The sequence below is a fragment of the Salvia splendens genome, chromosome 6, assembly GCF_004379255.2.
Source record: "Salvia splendens isolate huo1 chromosome 6, SspV2, whole genome shotgun sequence".
Lineage (NCBI taxonomy): Eukaryota > Viridiplantae > Streptophyta > Magnoliopsida > Lamiales > Lamiaceae > Salvia > Salvia splendens.
The window spans coordinates 4,804,368-4,823,813 of record NC_056037.1 but is presented as its reverse complement, the minus strand read 5'-3'; the positions used below and the strand labels follow the sequence as shown (position 1 = coordinate 4,823,813).

The window sequence follows — 19,446 nt, the reverse complement described above, 5'->3', positions numbered from 1 at the left end:
AAAGTAAATAATGATTCTTTTTGTGGGACCGATCAAATGACCAAAATAGATTCTTATCGTATGACGAAGAGAGTAGCTACTTGTGACATTCAGCTGCAAGAATTGAACGTTTCAAAAAAGAAAGTTATAACCTATATGGATGAACAAAAATAAAACATAGAAATTGCGAAAATTAGTACTCGTACTTTTTACAAATTTAAACGTTAAGTAACTCTTGTGTCATTAAGAAATTAATTATGTGTCTCGGTCCTATCTAACCGTCTAACAAATTTCTAGTTATAATTAATATACTAATTACCCAAGTTACTCATTTTTTTGGCAATATTGTTATAGCCTATATAGGTGGAGTAACAACTAACAACGAGTATGGAGAATTTGTTTTTTAACAAGTCAAAAATTAAAACTTAATTATTGGCATTATTGCTCTAACTATTTTTGACTTGGTATGTAAATATATAGAGAGAGGGAGGGGAAATAAGAGTGAGAAAGTGCATGTGGAAAATTTGGGCATCCATTATGCGTCTTGTTGCGGGCCCTATCTCGTCTCGGAGAGACGAGACCACATCGAGACAGTATTGCGGGATCCGTCTCGTCCCCATCCCGTCCCTTGTCTCGCCGCGGAGGGAAGTCTTGCGAGATAGCTCGCTACGCGCGTTGGCGACGTGGCGAGCTTCGGTTCGTCCGTGACGCCCACTCGCCATAAAAAATGTTTTTTTTTAAAAAAAAAAATTCAGGAAAATTTCGAAAATTAAAAAAAATCCCAAAAAATATACTAGCCGTTTATTATAGCCGTTTTTTGCAAAATTTTATTTATTATTTATTTTTTTAAGCCCCCAATCACTTCTATAAATATCAAATCATTCCCACAAATTAATCCACCATAAAAAAAACTCTCTATTCTCACTCAAACACCCTACCTTCTTCATCTCAAAACATTATTCTTCTCCCAAATTTAATCTATTCATGGATCCATTTGAGCAAATGCGTCGAATAATGGAAGAATCACTAGAAGAAGATCCACGCACATGATCGTCATTGGGCAAAATTTGGCAACCAATAGACGCACATGATCGTCATTAGACAACTCTTTCTTCTGCTTCTTTGTGTTTTAAATTATGTATTTTTTATTTTTTTAGGATTTTATTAATGTGGTTTTTTATTTTTTTTTAGAATTTTTAGTTGTAATTTTATTTTATTTAATGAAGTGTGTTTTTATTAATTGAATTTGTTGGAAATAAAAATAAAAAATGAAATTGAATGAATAGTTAAGGGATGATATGATTAAGAGACGGTTAAGAGATGGAGGGATGCATGTGTTGTTTCTTAGTTAAGAGATGTGGTGAAAAGTACAGTGGGGCCCATGAATAGTGAAGAGATGAGACGGTTAAGAGAAGGAAAATAGACAGGGATGCGGAAACCCCACACGTATACAGACACAGACTGCGTCTGCGTCACTCGTGTGAAACCCCATGAAATTATTAATTTTCAATCATCCTTTAATCAGAGAGTAGATAAATACCACCACTTTCTTTTTTTTATTTCTATTTCATTTGTTTTCTAGTGAATAAGAATAGAGGCATTACTTCTCCCGTCTCATAATAAGAATCATATTGACGTTTCTATCTATCCCATAATAATAATAATAATAATAATAATAATAATAATTCCATTTTACTTTTATCATAAAATGATAAGTAGGTCCCATAGTATGTTCCTAAAAACAGAAATTTTGCATTTTAAGAATATTCTTTCTTTTAGGCTAGACTAATTTTTCATTGATATATTTTTTATATTTCATCTCTATTTTACTTTTCTAATTTTTTACAATTAAAATTTGTGCAGTTTGAAAAGCTCTACTTTCGAGATATGAAGAGAATATTAAATAAGAATCATCAAAGGTTATTACAACAATAGTGGAGATAAGGTGTTAAATAGTAAAATTGAGAAAGAGACCCACCTTACTTATGCATTTATTTTTATACTTTTCACTTGGAATATATATACAACTAATAAAAAGTGTGAAAACAATAGGGAAATGAGTAAATATGTCCAAGGTGGTTCTGTGGGACCCACTATGGCAGTTCACACTTCACACATCTTACAGAATTTATATTAAATTCATGGAGTATTATTATTTTATGAAAGGTGGATAATACAATATTTACATTCTCACCTATGTGTACATTTCAAAGTGGAATGATAATGTCCAAATAATAAATATGTTTATATTGGGAAATTTGTTCTGTTCTCAACCCTTTTTTATATGTATCTATGTCACACTCACACTTATACTTTTATATAAAATATGTTTTCCACTTTTACTTTCCCGTCAGCAGAAGAGATCAATAATAGAAAAGTCAATAACGAATCACATTGGACATTTACTCAATCGGTTAAAATTATTACTAGATGTAGTTGTATATGCAAGTAAGAGATTTTTAATCTATAATACGTTAATATGGTTTTAAAAAAACTACCTAATAAATTGTATTATAAATTTTCAACTAAAATCTTAAATATTCAGATTTCATACTAGGTGGAATTATAATTTTCTCAGATCATAAGTTTTTAACCTTACTTTTTTTAAAATTTAACAAGTTATTCATATCTATCCATAAATTTCGAGCTACACTACTATCCACACTATCATACAAAAATATTTTTCACGAAAATTAAATCATATACACGTGTATTTAAATATAAAAGGTAATTTGTCCCATTCAAAATATAGTTTCACAAGAATCTAACCCATATGTGTATTCGAATATAGGCAATATATCCAACTGGGAACGTAACACCCACTATACAGGCATAATTAGCTCAAGCGTCATGACATTTCGCATGGAAACCACGTAGTTTATTACTTTAATTCTCAACCAATAATAATTAGTGGTAATTAGTAATAAAAAGCTAAAATTTAATCATATTTGCTGCGTGATTTTGAGGCGAGTCCAATTGCTGCGAATTTAGACCATGTTTAATTGCCAGGATTCTGTCGGGAAAGTAATATGATTCCTTAATTTTCTATATGTACAACTAAATGCCAAGTGCCAACAATTACTATATGTGTATATATATATCTTCAAGGGGATGTAATCAAATGCCAACTCTAAATATTGTACAAGCTTCAAACTATTATCTGGACCATTAGAAAATGTCAACAGATGACGAAAAAACATCTACAGAAAATATTAACATAGTGTCAACGGCTGACGCCGTGTTGACATCAAAATCTTGAAATTTTACACTGTGTTGACACTTTGTTGAAGAGTTTGGAGTTTGTACAATATATAGAGTTTGCATTTTATTACTACTCTATCTTCAAATGTGTATTTTTTTTATTAATCAGGAAAGTATATCTATATATACATATAATTTAGCATTAAACCTAGTTTGGAAAACTAGGTTAGACCAGGCCAATCGATATACCCCAATCATTAATTGTGTATTACTCATGCACATGGACATTGTAATGACCAGAGTTTAATACATAATTAGTAAAATAAAAGAGATAAAAAGAAAAAATTAAAATATTATTAGTGGATAATGGAGTCCACATAGAGAAAAAAGTTATTTCTCTCCATGTTTATAATTTATAAAAAAAGAAGAAACTATTTTTACGGGATGAATCAAAATGAAAATATTGATATTTTTATAGGACAGTGGGAGTATATGTTAATTTCTATGCATGTTAATAATTGATCGATAGCGAAATACTAATATTTAATGAAAATTAAGATAGAATTGCATGTAACTAATTAAGATAGTAATTTTTTTACTAGTAATAATCCTAATTAATCGAAGTGTGTATACTTTCTAGAATCCAAGTCTATTATAGGGTACTTTAAGCGAATGAGTACAAAATTAGAAAGCCCCCTCTTTTAGTACTATAAACTATAAAACTAAAATTAAATAATTTAACTCTAAGAAACCACTAGGCATTTTCAGTGCAAATAGAGACACTTTCATTAATTAACCGTAGATAAATAATTATGATTAAAAATATATCTAATTAAACTCTTCAAAAGTTATGATTCAAAATAGGAGTAAAGAGTTTTTTAGATTTGTCAAATTTCTACATGCTAGCAGTTAGCTTAATTTATGGATGATATGAAGAGAATTTTTTTAAACTTAGATTACTGAATATAACTTATTTTTAAAATTGAAAAATCCTATTATCTCTATTTTATTGTCTCTTATATAGTATTTTGTTATATTTAAAACTATTACTTAAAATCTGACGTCAACATATTGAGTCATCAACACTATGGCCTAGGGGCATATATATTTTCTACTAATATTTTATTTGCAAGAATGTGTTCACACGCAATGAATATAATGCTAGCGAAAATCGAAACCACGCGGAAAGATGTTAGAAGATTGGTGGATTGCTACATTTTGCTTGACTTTCTTGAATTTTATTTATTTAATTTCATGGAAAGTTCTATTGTTTCATTTTATGTAAATAAGAGTAGAGTAGCATCACTCTTACTATCGTAACGTTTGTCCACCCAATTTCTATTGAATTTCCATGGCTATGAAATCTCTCTCTCTATCTCTCTAAGAAATTGCCACGAAAAGTCGAAAAAGTTCTATTCGGCTAGAAAAAATAGTTTTTTCAAAGAAGAGTTGTAGAAGGAAACTAGCAAATTCAAACATTGATTTACAAACGCATTGATGTCAATCAATTCGGCGAGCAACACATAATAATGGTCACCAATTAGATATATATTCTTTGCCTCTTTGGGTTTGATTTTTTATTTTTTAAGTATTTATACACACTAATTATCTCGGAAAAAGTATTTATTATATCTGAGGAGTGATATAATTTTTTATAAAACTTTGATAATTACTTTATGAAAGTTTTCAGTTTGAAGTGTTGATTTGGATTTATGAGGGTATTTCCAAATTTTTAAAAGCTATAACTAACTCCAAACATATTTCACTATGTAAAATAAACTTTATAAAGACAGTTTTATCCAAGACAAAAAACTGTTCATCTCAATTATTTAACCCCACTTTCAATCTTAAGGGCATCAATAACCCTGGCCCGGTTTCAGGCCCCAAGTCCCCTCCACGTCATCATTTCTCTACAGCTGCGGCCCAGACCCCAACTGCTCTAACCCTACAGGTCACAACCCGGGCCGCAACTAATAAATGACACTATTCACAACTTCAACCTATTTTACACATAAAATAAAAAACACCGGAAATTTATAACACGGAAAAGTAAATTTTCGATCGAAGATTGAAAATTACAACATAGAAATCGTTGAAAAATTATAACACGAGAAATTCATACTTGTAAAAATTGAAAACGGCGAACAATTATAACACAAGAAATTCATTTTTAATTCAAAAATAATAAATTATACACTAAAAAAACTAAAAATGATAACATAAAAAATGCAAAAAAAATTTAAAAATTAGAAAATTGCATCCGGCTCCCCTCTTCTACCTCTCCCCCTCCCTCTTCTTCCTCAAAAAAATGCAAAAAAATTCAGAAAATCCCCCTACAGTAGCGGCCCAACCCCCTCCGGCCCTCATCTCCATCGCCGGCCAGGCCGGGCCGCGGGACCATCACCGAGCCGCAAATGCGGCCCTGGGACCGGCCTGGGCCGTGACTCCACCTCCTCCAATGCTTGGGACGGGCCGAGCCTCGCGATTTGCGGCCCGGCCATCCGCGTTAACGATGCTCTAAAAAACCCCACTTTCAATCTTAAAAAACCCCACTTTCTATATCTAGAAAGACTAGTTAGTTAAGATTAAATAACAATATTTCCCAATTTCAATAATACAACATCAAACAAATCAATAATAAAACTCGAACAAAATTTTAAAATTTTGGGTTGCAATAGTGTGTGGCCACCCTTTGAAATGGTCAGCTACAATCTTGATATCTAATTCTACTCCTTCCACATTATATCATTAAAATAATCAACATCAAAAACAAAAATCCATGTACCTTTTGCCACTCAATAATCTTTTCTTTCTCACAGCAATTTTTCCCCTTTATAACATCCATTCAACCTCTCGTTGCTCACTCCATCATCACTAAAACACAACAAAAACTTCACCATCTCCCCTCTCTCCACGTCCCCAAAAATCCAGATTCTTGATCAAGATCAAACCTTTACAAAGATTTCACCACCCCTTTTCGAATTAGATTAAAACCCGGTTTGCATTATGAACTCCAACACACAGCAATCTTAAAACCCACCTTTTCTTGAATCCAGCCCCAAAACGAAAGACTTGATTTTTGTTTTCTTCTGTTCCGAAATGGAGAAGGCTGGAGTTCCGGAGAAGAAGAGTGTAATAACTGTGTTAAATGAGGGGAAGAAGCTCGCGAATGAGCTGAAGAGGCAGCTCGACCCCTCCACAGCTTCAAGAGAGGCTTGCGGTGTTTTATTGGAGAGCATTCTCTCCTCGTACGAGAATGCAATGACGCTTCTTGCTCTGATTGGAAACGGTGCTTCTCCAAAGATTGCTGTTGGGAAGCTATCCGAGCCGTCGATTTCGACCGAGGGCTCTCCTAGAAGCGAAGGCTCTGATCACAGCTCCAAGAAAAGGTAACTTGTTTTTTTTGCTTTTGATTATTGCAAGTTTCATTCTTTTGTTTCATTCTGACTATGGTTGTTGAAGGATTGTGTAATTGAATTTTGTTGCTAATGTAGGAAGACTATGCCTAGATGGAGTAAGCACGTGCGTATTTGTTCTGGGGCAGGGGGTGAAGCCCAGCTTGATGATGGCTATAATTGGAGGAAATATGGGCAGAAAGATATTTTGGGGGCTACTCATCCAAGGTTAGATATGAAGTTTTGATAACTTTATTGATTTTTTTCTTCCTTAGATTTGAGTTTGAGGAGGTGTGTTTTTTTTATGGTAAGTCACTTTTGGATATGTTGAGTGATCCAAGGTTAGAGGTGAAGTTTTTTTTTTTTTTTTTTGTGGGGAAGGGGGAAGTTTTGACTTTGTGGATGTGTGATTTTTAGATGAGATGAAGTCATTTTGGACATGTTTTAGTGGTGTGATCTGACTTTTTCATCAATGAGGAAAGGTGTTACCTAATTGCATCTATAGCTAAATTATTTTGTAGTGAAAATCAGCAAGTTGATGCTTTGTTGTTTTAAATTTGCCACCTACACACACAACCTAAATCATTTAATTCTTTTGTACTGAAAATCAGGCAAGTTGGTGGTGGTTTTCTGTTGTTTTGAATATGCCACTTGCTTTGTTTAGCAGAAATTTGGAGCTACACACATCATTAAGATAAAGAACATTAAATTCATCAAAGCTACTTGCTTTGTCAAGATTTGTTCTAGTGCATGAATATACTTGATGTGATTGTTTTACTTGTTACCTTCATTTATTGCTGACTGATTAGTTTTTCTTTTGTCTGAATGTATGTTGATTTTCTTGCTTGAATGGCTTTTGCAGGGCTTATTACAGATGCACTCATCGCAACACTCAAGGATGCTTGGCAACGAAGCAGGTGCAACGAGCAGATGAGGATCCGACTGTCGTTGAGGTCATGTACCGAGCAAACCACAGCTGCAGGCAGGGCAAGGAAAGGAAGGAACAGGATGGCCTAGCGTGTTCCAAACAGGCGATGCTCGTTAGCAATGGGCCAAGCCTCGTTAAAACTGAGAACCTGGATCTAATAGATTCCAAAGAGGAGGAGGATCTTCAAAGCTTCTCCTTCCCTTCCACTCCAATTGAGTGTGAAAATGTGGAACCTCAGTTCTTCTCAGAGCCTAATAGGTTCATCACGACAAGCTACTCGCCCTCGTTCCTGTCTCCAGCCACCTCCGAATCCTACTTCTCGCCATCGCCATGCCTTGTGGATGATTTTGGCATTGGCCACAGCTTGCAGAGCTCAGAATCAGATTTCGGTGAGATCATCTCAAATCCAACACCAGTCGCAGACTTCTCATTGGGAGATATTGATATCTCCATTGATGCAGCGGATTTCGACTCTCACTTCCTAGACGCCCTCGAATTCTTCTAGAGATCTCCTCACAATGCAGTTGAAATAGTATCCTAGTGATCCTAGCCTGTATCCTAGTGATCCTAGCCAGCATCTTCAAGAGATGATGCTGGCCAAGAGAATTTTTTCAAGAACTTGGGTAGATTTTCAAGAATAACTTGTATCACTCTTTTTTTTTCCTTCTTTCTACACATTTTTATTTACAAAATGTAGTAGGTTTTAGTCCTGTTTGAGCCTAGAGTTGCTGATAGTCTTGGATCAAGATTGATGCTTTGTATTTTGATTTTAGAGGAGGTTCTAATTCGATTAAACATTGTGAATTCAAATAAACTACTCCCATTTGAATTTGATCAAATGGAATTACAGACAAATAGTATACTTGGTATTTAATTCAAACAATGTTGCCTAGTCTCTTGGCACAAACAATGCTGTCATATATGATCTTGTCTGCATCACATTTGTATTGGAATCCCAAATCTTGCAGCTTTCTTGAACCCCATTTTGTCTCCCTTTTTGTATCTTCAACAAACCTAAATCAAAAGCAATAGAACTTATTTTCTTGAAAAAAAATAAAGGATCCCATAATTTTCAATATTGAAAATACAAAACTTTGAGATGAATTAAACTTACTTTGGTGGGATGGTTATGTCAGGATGAAGTTTCTGAATGAGAGAGACAATCTCAGCTGATTTCAGGAAAGCATTAGCAACAAGAAATCTGCCATTGATGTCTGAATTCTCCATTGCAAAAATGTGTGCTTCAATCACATCCACTATGTGAGCAATTGGCACTTTGGACAGCAAATCCTCCACACATCTCAAGCCTTTGTACAATGTCCCATCATTCATGGCCTGTGCGATCAGCACAGCCATGCTCGCAGAGGCGAAACATTGCAGTGTTTCACCTCCAACAAGCCAACAGGCGAGGCTCACCACTTCTATCCCTCTCCCATTGTACCGCGCACCTCTTTCTCTGACTGCGTCTTCGAGCTTATTTAGTCCTGTCATAACATGCAAACAGTATCCCTTAAGTGGCAGGGGCGGACCTTGAAAAATATAAGGTTAAACAAAAAATTTTAAGAATGCGTTGATTGGGGGGCTCGAGCACCCCCAATCCGACCATCCATAAGTAGTGGTTGTGAATAATTTAAGAAAGACTACATACAGAGTACATTTGGTAGGAGAGATTGAGAGGAGTCCAACAAGTCTCGTCCACGACGTCCTCATAGCCGGTAAGAGGTGACGCCGCCATAATGGAAGCAGCCGTGTTCGATCTAGTGCAACTCTCAGCTATGATCTTCACCGCATCGACTCCCACCTCACTAGTATTCTTGTACTAAAAACAAAAGAAAACATAATCCGACGATGAAATGATGAATCACCTCGCTATAACTAAAACGAATAATATTATAAGTTAGATTTACATTAAAAAAAACGAATTTGAAACCTTAGAACTATGGGAATAGTGCAACATAGGCATGGCTAAGTGAAACACAAAACTGCAGCCTCGAATTGCATCCTCGAAATCAGTTGGATTATATATATCAGCTTCAAACAGTTTCAATCTTGTCTCAGCATGAGCAAGTCCTTTTAGCAGCTCCAACTTTGTAGCATCGCCTTCAAACCAATCGAAAAATTTAATAAATAATTATGTTGTGACAGAATAAAACAATTGTGTAATCGAGACAAACAGAAACGTAAAGAGACACAGAATTTACGTGGTTCACCAACGTTGTGTTGGCTATGTCCACGGGCAAAAAACGGAGAACAGATTGTATTCAGATTGTTTTTCGAATTACATAGTTATGCGCCCTACTTCTATAAAATTAAGGCCTAAAACAAAAATACTATCATAGCGTCGGGCCAGGGGCGGCGAGACCCCGGTTCGGTTAGCGGCAAACTGTACAGATTCAAGGCATACTAACAAATTAAAAATAAATCATAGAGATAATAGTTTGAAGCATATATATACCTAGACTTCTGAGAGTGGCATGAACTGTGTAGCCTCTCTCAAGAAGAGTCTTGATGAGAAAAGAGGCTAAGTAGCCTGCACCTCCGGTCACACACACCTTCACACTCTTCGTCATCGATCTCCTTATCTTTTTGCTAATTCTTCGGGTACCAAATCGAAGCAAACTCTGAATTCTAAATATGACTATAAAAGTAACTGGGATCAACGTCGGCCGGTGAGACGATGTGGAGGAACAATTCACTATATATCTTCCAATCATATATATACAAAGATTGTTGGAATATTTATTAAGAGTATACATGGGATACCGTCGACTACGCTACGTTGAAAAATGAAAATGTATTTTTTATTGCAATAATTCTATGTGTGATGAACCCTACGTCAGATCTCTGATTAAACTTGTTTGTTATTGTTTATTTTTTTATTTTCCTTACTAGCCAATTGACTTTGTTAGTATAGTAGAAACAATGACTGAACGATAAAAATTAAGAAACAATAAGTAAACAACATATTAGAAGACTAATTAATATTGCAAAGCACAACAAACACAAACTTTTAAAGACACCAATACAACAAAAATAAAAAAGAGACATGTACTCAGTCTTTTATAGCTAAGATACATTTATTTGATTGGTGAATTTAAATTATGACCAACAACATTAATAATCAAACCACACTGCCAAATTTCTTAGCACAAACAATACTGTCATAGATTATCTTGTCAGCGTCACATTTGTACTCAAATCCCATTTCCTGTAGCTTTCTTGAACCCCATTTGGTCTCTCTCTTTGTATCTTCATTCAATCTGAAATATTAAAAAAATATTAAAAAAATAAAAAATAAAAATTATTTTCCGAAAAAAAATCATGTATATAGCTTACTCAGGTGGGATATTGATGTTTGGAAAATGTTTGTGAATGAGAGATGCAATTTCTGCTGATTTCAAGAAAGCACTAGCAACAAGGAATCTGCCATTCATGTCTGAATTTTCCATTGCAAAAATGTGTGCTTCAATCACATCTTGTGAGTGTGCAATTGGAACCTTGGAATCCAAATCTTCTAATTCTCTCAAACCTTTGTACAATGTTGCATCATTCATGACTTGTGCTATAAGCACGGTAATGCTCGAGGAGAGGAAGGGCTGGATCGTTTCGCCTCCAACGAGCCCACACGCGAGGCTCACCACTTCGATCCCTAGACCGTTGTAGCTCAGCACCACTTTCTCGGCTAATGTCTTCGAATTTATATAATCCTTTCCCAAAATAAAAACAATTTCATTAGTTCTTTCATGGGCATCAAATTTTGAATTTAGATACTAGAACACATTTTAGGGTAAAAGGGTATATTCGTAAATTTCTAAACCAATGCGTTTTTAAGGTGCGACATAAAAAGAACTCGGTAGCATCTGGTTTTTGTACTTACGAAGTACATTTCATAGGGGAGATCGAGAGGAGACCAACAAGTCTCGTCCATGACATCCTTGTAACCGGATGCGCCGCCCTTTAAGGGGGACGCAGCCATCGCAGAAGCGGTGTAGATGAGTTTCTTCACCGAGTTCGATTTAATGCAGCTTTCAGCTATGATCTTCACCCCAGCCACTGCAGCCTCGCCAGTATCCTTGTACTAACAAAAATAATCAAGAATAATAAAATTAAGGTATTTTGCAACATAGAATAAAATGTGACAAAATCGAATTGATTGGATTAAAACCTGGCTGCCTTCGTGGTGTTGCATCGGCGTAGCTATGTGAAACACAAACTCACAACCATCAATTGCAGCTGCAAAATCAGTTGGATTATATATATCACCTTCAAATAATTTCAATCTTGTTTCTGCATGATCAAGGCCTTTTAGTAGTCCCACTTTCGAAGCATCATCTGCAAAAAATCAAAATTATAGAAATTTAGTAGTAGATGCAAAGAATATTAAATTGAAGAAAATAAAATTAAAATTCGAAAACATACTTAAACTTCGAAGAGTGGCATGAACAGTGTAGCCTCTCTGTAAAAGATGCTTGATGAGAAAAGAGGCAATGTAGCCAGCTCCTCCAGTCACACACACCTTCACTCTCTTCTTCATTTTTTGTGTTTTTGATTCTTTTTTTAGTCTCACAATATAATTCTCTATATATATACACAAGGAACTCTAAACAAATAACAAGTATAAGTGTATATTAACAAAATTATTATTATTATTATTATTATTATTATTATTATTATTATTATTATTATGATTATGTTATGGAATCAAATACAAATATTTGGCCCGTGAGGAGTTCAAGTTTGTTAAATGATTTTTTTAAAATAATCGAAAATGAAAGTTTTTAACTGTTTTCAAATATCTTTATAATTAGAGATATAGACAATCACTATTCATGATAATTAGTATAAATGCATATTTCCATATTTTTTGTGTAATAAATGCAATGGGAGGAAACGCAATGGGAGCGTTGGCCCTCATTTAATTACAACCTTACAACTAACAAGAATTAGATTCGCAACACCGTTGACATTGAGCAATGCTTTAGATATAATAGTGCCAACGTCTTTAAATATATATTAGTCACTTTTAAGCATTTTTAAAGAGTTATTTATTTTACAAAACATGAAATTTAGTATTTTTAATTTTTCTCGTAAATTTCATTCTTGAATTGAAATACATGAAATTTATATTTTTAATTTTTCTCTTAAATTTCATTTTTGAATTGAAATAGATAAATTTCGAGATTTTATGATATACGTACAATTCAATTGAGATTGAAATTGACGTGGACTAATTGTAACGGACCTACCTGACAAAATAAGATTATTTTTTAAGGACCAATTCAAGGCCCGTATCCAATCGTGTTTTTGGGCCCGGCCCATATTTTATTTTCAGCCTATTAGGAACTGTTTCTCCATCTGCAACAGAACAGAAGCTTTCCATTATACACAGCTCGAGGAATAGACGGAAAACTAGAGAGAGAGAAAATGATCTACAGAAAGTGGAGTCTGCTTACTGGTCCGACCTCTATCATCGCCGGAGTAATCGGCACTGTAGTGGTCGCAGATCTCATCTTCGTTGATAACGTAAGATTTTCATCTCATAGGGTTTCGATATTTGAATTGTAGTGCATTTTGGCCTGCGTTTGTTGAAAATTGACCGATTTTGTGTGGTCTTCCTCGAAGAAAATTGTTTAATTTTCTGTTTTATATGAAATCGAAGGGTAAAATCGAATAATTTGTTTCCGTTTTAGGATTTAGTTGCTGGATTTGTCTGATAATAGCTGGTTGATGTTTTACTTACTTGGACTGGAAGTGGTAATTAGAGAACCCTAAATTTGGTGATTTATTAGCCAACATATACAAAATGATTTGGTTGAATAATATATTGGATTTTTGGAATCAGCCTTGTATAGCTCTGCAGGATTCTTAGGTTTGATTTCTAATGGAGCTAATTTGCGGAAAATAAAAGTTACTTATGTTTTATGCTATTAGGTTCTTTTGATTAAAATATTCCTTCTTCAGCTGCATTCCTTTTCTGATTAAAAGTATGTGATCTTCAATAAATTTATGAAGTTTTTGAAGTTGGTATTCTGCGCCACCTATATTTCATTGTCAGTTAATTTGATTCTAGTGTAGGAGGTTGGGTTGATTCTATGGAATTATTTTTATGTAGTTCTCCTTTTCTGCTGATGTCTTTAAATTACTTGATTGTCTTTTGATTATATGTGAGCGTAATTGGTTCTTTGAAAGTTTATACTAGCTTTTAGTGTAAAATGACATGGGATCAGACATGAGAAGGGGAAAATTAAAGAAAGGGTTGTACTGTGTAGTTATTTCAAGTTGATGCACGAATCATCGTATGCTTGGCTGCGAGTTTATTCAATCATAAAACACCTGCCTAAACTCATGGTACTTTAGCATTTGCTGTTGAATTTGAGAAATGAGCAATGGATTTCTTAAACAATGTCACTATAATATCTTTCACTTCGTAATCTGGCTATTCTAGTTTAGTTAATCTTATCTTCACTAAACGTTTCTTTTGTAAACTGAGATCCCTTCATCTTCCCTTGCTAGAAATCTTGCTAAGTTGTAATGCTTAGATGTTACTACATTCTTTATACTAGTTTACAGTTCTTCCATTGCCTTGTACTGATCTTGTGCCCCTGGCTTCCTAAAGCTTTGTAGTCACTGAACATCTGTCGTCAACAATCTGAAATTGGTTTTATGTTCCTCCTTATGCAGGGTTGGTTGCGCAAGGGAGATGAAAAGAAGCAAGAACTAGCAACTAAAACCAAGTAGAAGCAGAAAGGGCTCATTCCAATTGCTGTGTTCCTTTGTTTTGTCAAGAATGCAATGTCGAATAAAATGATCTTGCTCGTTATACAATTCAGTTTTTGTGTTTAAATTCTTTTGAGTTTTGCTACCTGGATAGCCAGAAAATCAAGTAGAGGCAGCGAATAAATCAGAATATGTAAAGTACAAAGCTGGTTTAACATTATCTTTGATATCTAAGAAGCATTTTTATCATCAAATTATTCCAAGTATCTGTGCATGCTTGCCTTTCCCTCATATGGTTAGAACTTCCTGTACATTGCCCATCTGGTCTGAAACACCGTTGTGGCGAGCAGCCTGAAACTACCCCACCCCGTTTCTTGAAACTGCTTCAGCGCCCCACTGAAACTCTTCAAGTAAACACTTCTCATTATCACAATTGTGTTGTTCACATCCCTCCCCAATCACTACATAGTTGAAATCGTCGTTCTGATATCCAGGTTATGTCGGGTTCTACATGTAGCTGGAGTATTGGCACACAGATGGTGAAGTTGTAAGAGGGGAACCCTCATCTCTGGTTCTTATATGGCTCATTCTAGTAGATGTCGTTGGCAACATGAAGCTAGATCATCATCAATAGAGGAGTTTGAGTACATCCTCCATCCACAAACGATATTTTTATTTGGGAGTGATACGAGTTTTGAAAAATAGTGAGAGTATATGAACGAATAATTATCCCAACACAAAGGTAGTAGTTGTAGTAATAATGATGCTAAAAAGTTTTTGTGAGAAGAAAATGAATCTCACTATTAAATAGTAGTAGTACTCTACTCCTAGCTACTAACAATGGAAAGTGAACAATTTTGATAAATGGGTGAAAATGTAGAAGAGACCGACACATCCATTACGTTCAATCAAGAACTACAAGGTAAATAAACATAAGAAATCAACCACTGCATAGAATTGCTTGTTCCTTTTTCCAGGATTCTAAACCCTGGATCAAAATTTAAAGAGAGAAAAAAGGGAATGCCACAAATTAATTTTGTACATGTACAAAATGGGAAGGCAAAAGGAAAAGGAATTCACAACATCAAAATCTTTTGTAAAAACTGCCAAAATACGCATTTCTTGAATTTGATCCAATAACTCAAACATAAACAGCAGCAGCATCATAGCATGAACCATTCTTCTCAATCTTAAACCTTTTTCTTCAAAGCAAAAGAAAAAGGAGAGAGAGTGGTAGTTTATACCAGAGGCGATCGAGCAATTGATTGAGTCTTGTATTCGAAAATGATCATGCAACGGCTTGTGGACTTTTCATGCCAAATCCGCGTTTCGCCTTCTCAATGCTGTCGAAGATATTGAGTTAGTAAAAGATAAAGTGCACCTCAAAATGGAGTTGATGCAATATAATTCAATGCCATGTGCAAAACTGAGAGAATTGAGTGATATTTAGAGTGATATTTGTTGAAAAATGAGATGTGAGTTCTAGAAAGCGTTATTGCGAACACCAAGGTGATTATCGTGCACAAGTGATCAAAATATGAAGCCGTTAACACAATAAACGTGAGGGGGTAAATATAAATACTCACGTTGGAGCAAGCTTTCCGAGGCTTTCCAACTCTTCGCCAGTGTCTTCATCTAGGACTCTGCCGGAGATTTCCACAATGTACGATCGGTCTCTTTCCCTTGGGAGACCTCTGCCGACCAGCAGATTAAGATCTTTGTGGTTCAGCTCTCTGCCATTAACAAATACGTGCGTGTTTCCACCCGCACAATGCTCGGGCATAGGGTACTTGAACTCTTCTATAAACGGCTGCAACAACACGTTAAAACGAGCAAGAATTAGGACATGATCACACCTTCAACTCGATATTTCCATTGCAAGAATGATACAATAATCTTACAGGAATTATGCCAAGACAAGGCCCTCCGATAGCACCCCAAAATCCAGCTCGAAAATCGTACCTGGTTAAGGGAAATAATTATACAAACTTAATGAGTTAGACGTGACATGTGGAGACAGACGAGCATAAGAGAATGCATACCAATAATGGCCAGGATGGATCGGCCCAGCTACTTTTTCAACTTTCTTGATCAACCGGTTTGATATTAGATGGCCATTGACAGTTATGTTAGCAGTTTCTTCGGATCTATGTGGATCCTTGAAACTCTCTATAATTCCAGCGAAGAACGAGCCAGCTCCTCTACCACCTCTGCTTGCTTCACTCGACTCAAAGGTAGACCCCGTGTTTGAGAACTCATTGGACGATATATCTATCTCAGTAGCTGTGGACTCTTTCCTCAAAATCTGCTTAGCGCCCATCTTGTTTGGCAACGGAACAACGTGTTCAGAGCGTCCAGTTCTGTTTCGTTCGCCTGAATCCTTCACCAAATGGTACTTATTCGAATGCTCAAAGTAATCTTGCAGAGAGGAGCCTGAAGGAGGTTGAGGCCCTTTATCCTCTCTTGCTGAATCTTGTGTTTCTTCCTCGGCTTCAGAAGCATACGTGGATGTAGAACGATGGGACCTAGTCTCAATAGGCTTGCTATCTCTTCCGGGACGTGCAACTTCTTTATCCATGGAGTGGAAATCATAACCGGAGCTATCATAGTCCACAGATGAGAAGGTTGTCCTAGTTTGGCTCGATTTTGATGGCACATCACGGGCGCTGTCAGCTTTTAGAGGGCCGTTCTTGGCCTCCACGTCGAGTGAGAAGACCAAGTTCTTGCCTGAAACTACGAAAGAAATGAGTGAAGAGCACGCCCCACATCTGAGCTTCTGCCTGCTCCCATTCTTGCTCAGAGCATTCTTAGGCAGCATCAGCACCTCGAAACAACTGTTGCAGGTCAAGATGGGGGCCCCACCGGCTAACGGGCTGCAGTGTTTTCCGCCAACGGCCAAATGGGCTCTAGCAGGACGACGACGTGTGAAGCCATCCACCTCAGAATTCACATCATTAGACCATCTCGCATGGATTTGAGAGGTACGAAGCCGAGAGGGAGGCTGATCATGAACTCTCTGGTTGTAATGATCTCGTGTACCAAACGAACCATGATCATCCGAGTATTTACCACTAGATGCAGCTTGCATCATCGGGTTAGAAACATGCCTCTTGGCACGACAATCGTAGCACGAGCAAGATTGATGGTGCCTATTGAAATTAGGAGGATATGCTTCCATGTTATCCATATACGCCATACCATCATCCACATAAGGTCCGGACGCATACCCACGAGGAGGTGGCATCTGAAATGCGCCCTGAGCGTCAGATGCGCGCAAATGAGGCCTCGGTGGATTCCCATATCCTTGAACAGGACATGGAGCATACTGCGGAGGATAGAAACCATTCTCCGCCATTCCTTGCCTACGCATTAAATGAGGTGGGTCGGTGTACTGATTCTGGAAAGGCGGCCTTTGCATCACCATCGCCTCATGATGCATCCTCCTATCAAGGGGAACTTTGTCTTTACCCTTGTCGTTCAGATCACCTGAACGACACAGCTTATATGTGATTTCGTCTAGCTGCCTCAAAAGCTCGGCCCGATCATCCCCAACAAATCCAGCATTGCTCAGTCCATCCACCAAGCCACTCCTACTCCTAGACGGATCATCAAAATCATAACTAGACGCGGATAGATGGTCAAACGAACTATCTCTTGCACACCTTCCCACCTCCGGAACCACTCGTTGAGCCGTCCAGACACCCTCCATCTCACTCCTAACCCCAACCCGAACATCCCCAGCCCTGCCCTGCCTCCTCAATCCAGCCTCATTGTCACGAGACAACACCAAATCCTCGAAATTTTGAGCCATTTTCGCCCGTTGGATTTCATTCAACCTCCTATCTCTCATCACATCACTCCCAACATCCCAATTCTCCTCCTTGCCTGAACCATTCCTACCAATTTCTCCCCTCCTCTCGGCTCGAGCTGAAGAACTAACGTTGGACCTCACATCACCCTCAGAGCCATCACTCATCTCTATCACTCTTCTCTCAGAAACACTTATCATTTTCTCATATCTATCAGAAAGCCTGTCTAGATCACTACCAATCCTTTCCTCATCAGACTTCTCCGAGAATGTGTCAACACCTTTGTTATTAGCTGATGAAGTTAACATACACAGCAACAAACACAATACAGAAATTAATCAATATGAATCAACCTAAAATTTCTTTACCATTAACAACAAACTACTTACAAAACATGTAGGATTATCAAACAAATTAATCCCAATGAACACTTCAAAAAAACACAAATCTTGCCCCATAAAACATGCTATAACCAAGACAGAGAGAGAGAGAGAGAGAGAGAGAGTACATCTCAAGACAGCACCACAACCGCCACATTGATAAACAGAGAAATCGGTGACCTCCGGCAGTAAATTCTCACACTGGGGGCAACGAACTAAACGAACTTTAGCAGTTTCAGACATTTATCTCTCTCTCTCTATGAATTTCTTACAACCTTCAACAACAACCCCCAAGCATATCAAGCATGCAAAATGCGGGAAATGGAGAGTTTCTTCTCAAAGATTGAATCTTGGAGAGAAATGGCAACAGGGCTGGGAAAATTTTCTGCTGGAAATTTTCAAAATGCGAAAACAAACATGGGTTAGAAAAAGAAACGGAAAGAAAAGAAAGAATAATGGTGAAAGATGCAAACTTTAAAGAAGAATTGCAGAAAATAATTGAGGGAGGGGGGTCAATTATACTGTTGAACACGGAAAGCAGAAATTCCTTTCACTTTTCTGAGATTCTGAGGAAAAATCTAAGGTTTCTGCAACATCATGAGTGGAAAGCGAGCATGAACTGATTGTGCTTTGGTTTTATTTTGGCTGGATGTGTTTGTGCGTGTTTTGTTGAGAGAGAGAGAGAGAAATTACTAACAACATTTGGTTTCTTGTATAACTGTGATTATTACTCTTTTCCACACAAAACGAAAGAGGTAAAAACAAAGACTGAATACCAGAATAAGAATTTTTTGAGCCGCCCAATGAAATCAACTATATTTATTCGTCAAATTAAATAAGATTCTATTATTAATTGGACTGAAATCAAGAAAAAGGATATTTCATATTAAAATTAGCCAAGAAGCATTAGACCATCCACTACGCGTCCCGCGTCGGGCTCGCGTCTCGTCCCGGAGGGACGGGTCCTCCGCGGGACGCGTTGCAGCGACCATCCCGTCCCTAGCCCGCGCCCGTCTCGTCCCGTAGCCCATCTCGTC

The 19,446-nt window shown here is 36.7% G+C and overlaps 3 protein-coding genes, 1 long non-coding RNA gene and 1 pseudogene across 8 annotated transcripts; 2 read left to right on the top strand and 3 right to left on the bottom strand.

Moving 5' to 3' along the window:
* The first annotated feature begins 5,986 nt into the window (after positions 1 to 5,986).
* Positions 5,987 to 8,358, top strand: LOC121806433 (transcription factor WRKY19-like). Its single transcript, XM_042206470.1, has 3 exons — positions 5,987 to 6,569; positions 6,675 to 6,803; positions 7,438 to 8,358. The coding sequence occupies exons 1-3, from the start codon at positions 6,280 to 6,282 to the stop codon at positions 8,006 to 8,008; spliced, it is 990 nt and encodes a 329-aa protein (XP_042062404.1). The 5' UTR covers positions 5,987 to 6,279; the 3' UTR covers positions 8,009 to 8,358.
* Positions 8,359 to 8,378: 20 nt separating this feature from the next.
* On the bottom strand, positions 8,379 to 10,329 carry LOC121806432 (annotated as a pseudogene).
* Positions 10,330 to 10,624: 295 nt separating this feature from the next.
* LOC121807684 (noscapine synthase SDR1-like) lies at positions 10,625 to 12,037 on the bottom strand. The gene is made up of 5 exons (XM_042207951.1): positions 11,923 to 12,037; positions 11,669 to 11,835; positions 11,381 to 11,581; positions 10,840 to 11,210; positions 10,625 to 10,763 (listed from the first exon to the last, which is right to left on the bottom strand). The coding sequence occupies exons 1-5, from the start codon at positions 12,035 to 12,037 to the stop codon at positions 10,625 to 10,627; spliced, it is 993 nt and encodes a 330-aa protein (XP_042063885.1).
* An 833-nt stretch (positions 12,038 to 12,870) lies between these two features.
* Positions 12,871 to 14,474, top strand: LOC121808445. Its single transcript, XR_006052211.1, has 2 exons — positions 12,871 to 13,026; positions 14,185 to 14,474. It is a non-coding gene; the product is annotated as an uncharacterized LOC121808445 (long non-coding RNA).
* A 581-nt stretch (positions 14,475 to 15,055) lies between these two features.
* On the bottom strand, positions 15,056 to 19,154 carry LOC121808444 (protein ENHANCED DISEASE RESISTANCE 4-like). 5 transcript variants are annotated; one of them, XM_042208942.1, is made up of 6 exons: positions 18,883 to 19,154; positions 18,538 to 18,797; positions 16,263 to 18,321; positions 16,122 to 16,182; positions 15,807 to 16,030; positions 15,056 to 15,563 (listed from the first exon to the last, which is right to left on the bottom strand). In XM_042208942.1, the coding sequence occupies exons 2-6, from the start codon at positions 18,650 to 18,652 to the stop codon at positions 15,509 to 15,511; spliced, it is 2,514 nt and encodes an 837-aa protein (XP_042064876.1). In that variant the 5' UTR covers positions 18,653 to 18,797; positions 18,883 to 19,154; the 3' UTR covers positions 15,056 to 15,508. The 5 variants fall into 5 exon arrangements, with proteins under 5 accessions (XP_042064876.1, XP_042064877.1, XP_042064875.1 ...); XM_042208943.1 differs by having other exon boundaries at positions 18,538 to 18,794; XM_042208941.1 differs by having other exon boundaries at positions 18,932 to 19,154.
* Between the last annotated feature and the right edge of the window lie 292 nt (positions 19,155 to 19,446).

Excerpts from the sequence above, each read along its gene's own strand:
- LOC121806433 (XM_042206470.1), top strand. The coding sequence starts at position 6,280 with ATGGAGAAGGCTGGAGTTCCGGAGAAGAAGAGTGTAATAACTGTGTTA. Across the intron at positions 6,570-6,674 it reads GATCACAGCTCCAAGAAAAG|GAAGACTATGCCTAGATGGA; the intron begins GTAACTTGTTTT and ends TTGCTAATGTAG. Across the intron at positions 6,804-7,437 it reads TTGGGGGCTACTCATCCAAG|GGCTTATTACAGATGCACTC; the intron begins GTTAGATATGAA and ends TGGCTTTTGCAG.
- LOC121807684 (XM_042207951.1), bottom strand. The coding sequence starts at position 12,037 with ATGAAGAAGAGAGTGAAGGTGTGTGTGACTGGAGGAGCTGGCTACATT. Across the intron at positions 11,211-11,380 it reads TCCCCTATGAAATGTACTTC|GATTATATAAATTCGAAGAC; the intron begins GTAAGTACAAAA and ends ATTTTGGGAAAG. Across the intron at positions 10,764-10,839 it reads AACATCAATATCCCACCTGA|ATTGAATGAAGATACAAAGA; the intron begins GTAAGCTATATA and ends TTAATATTTCAG.
- LOC121808444 (XM_042208940.1), bottom strand. The coding sequence starts at position 18,652 with ATGTCTGAAACTGCTAAAGTTCGTTTAGTTCGTTGCCCCCAGTGTGAG. Across the intron at positions 16,183-16,262 it reads ATCCATCCTGGCCATTATTG|GTACGATTTTCGAGCTGGAT; the intron begins GTATGCATTCTC and ends TCCCTTAACCAG. Across the intron at positions 16,031-16,121 it reads CTTGTCTTGGCATAATTCCT|CCGTTTATAGAAGAGTTCAA; the intron begins GTAAGATTATTG and ends GTGTTGTTGCAG.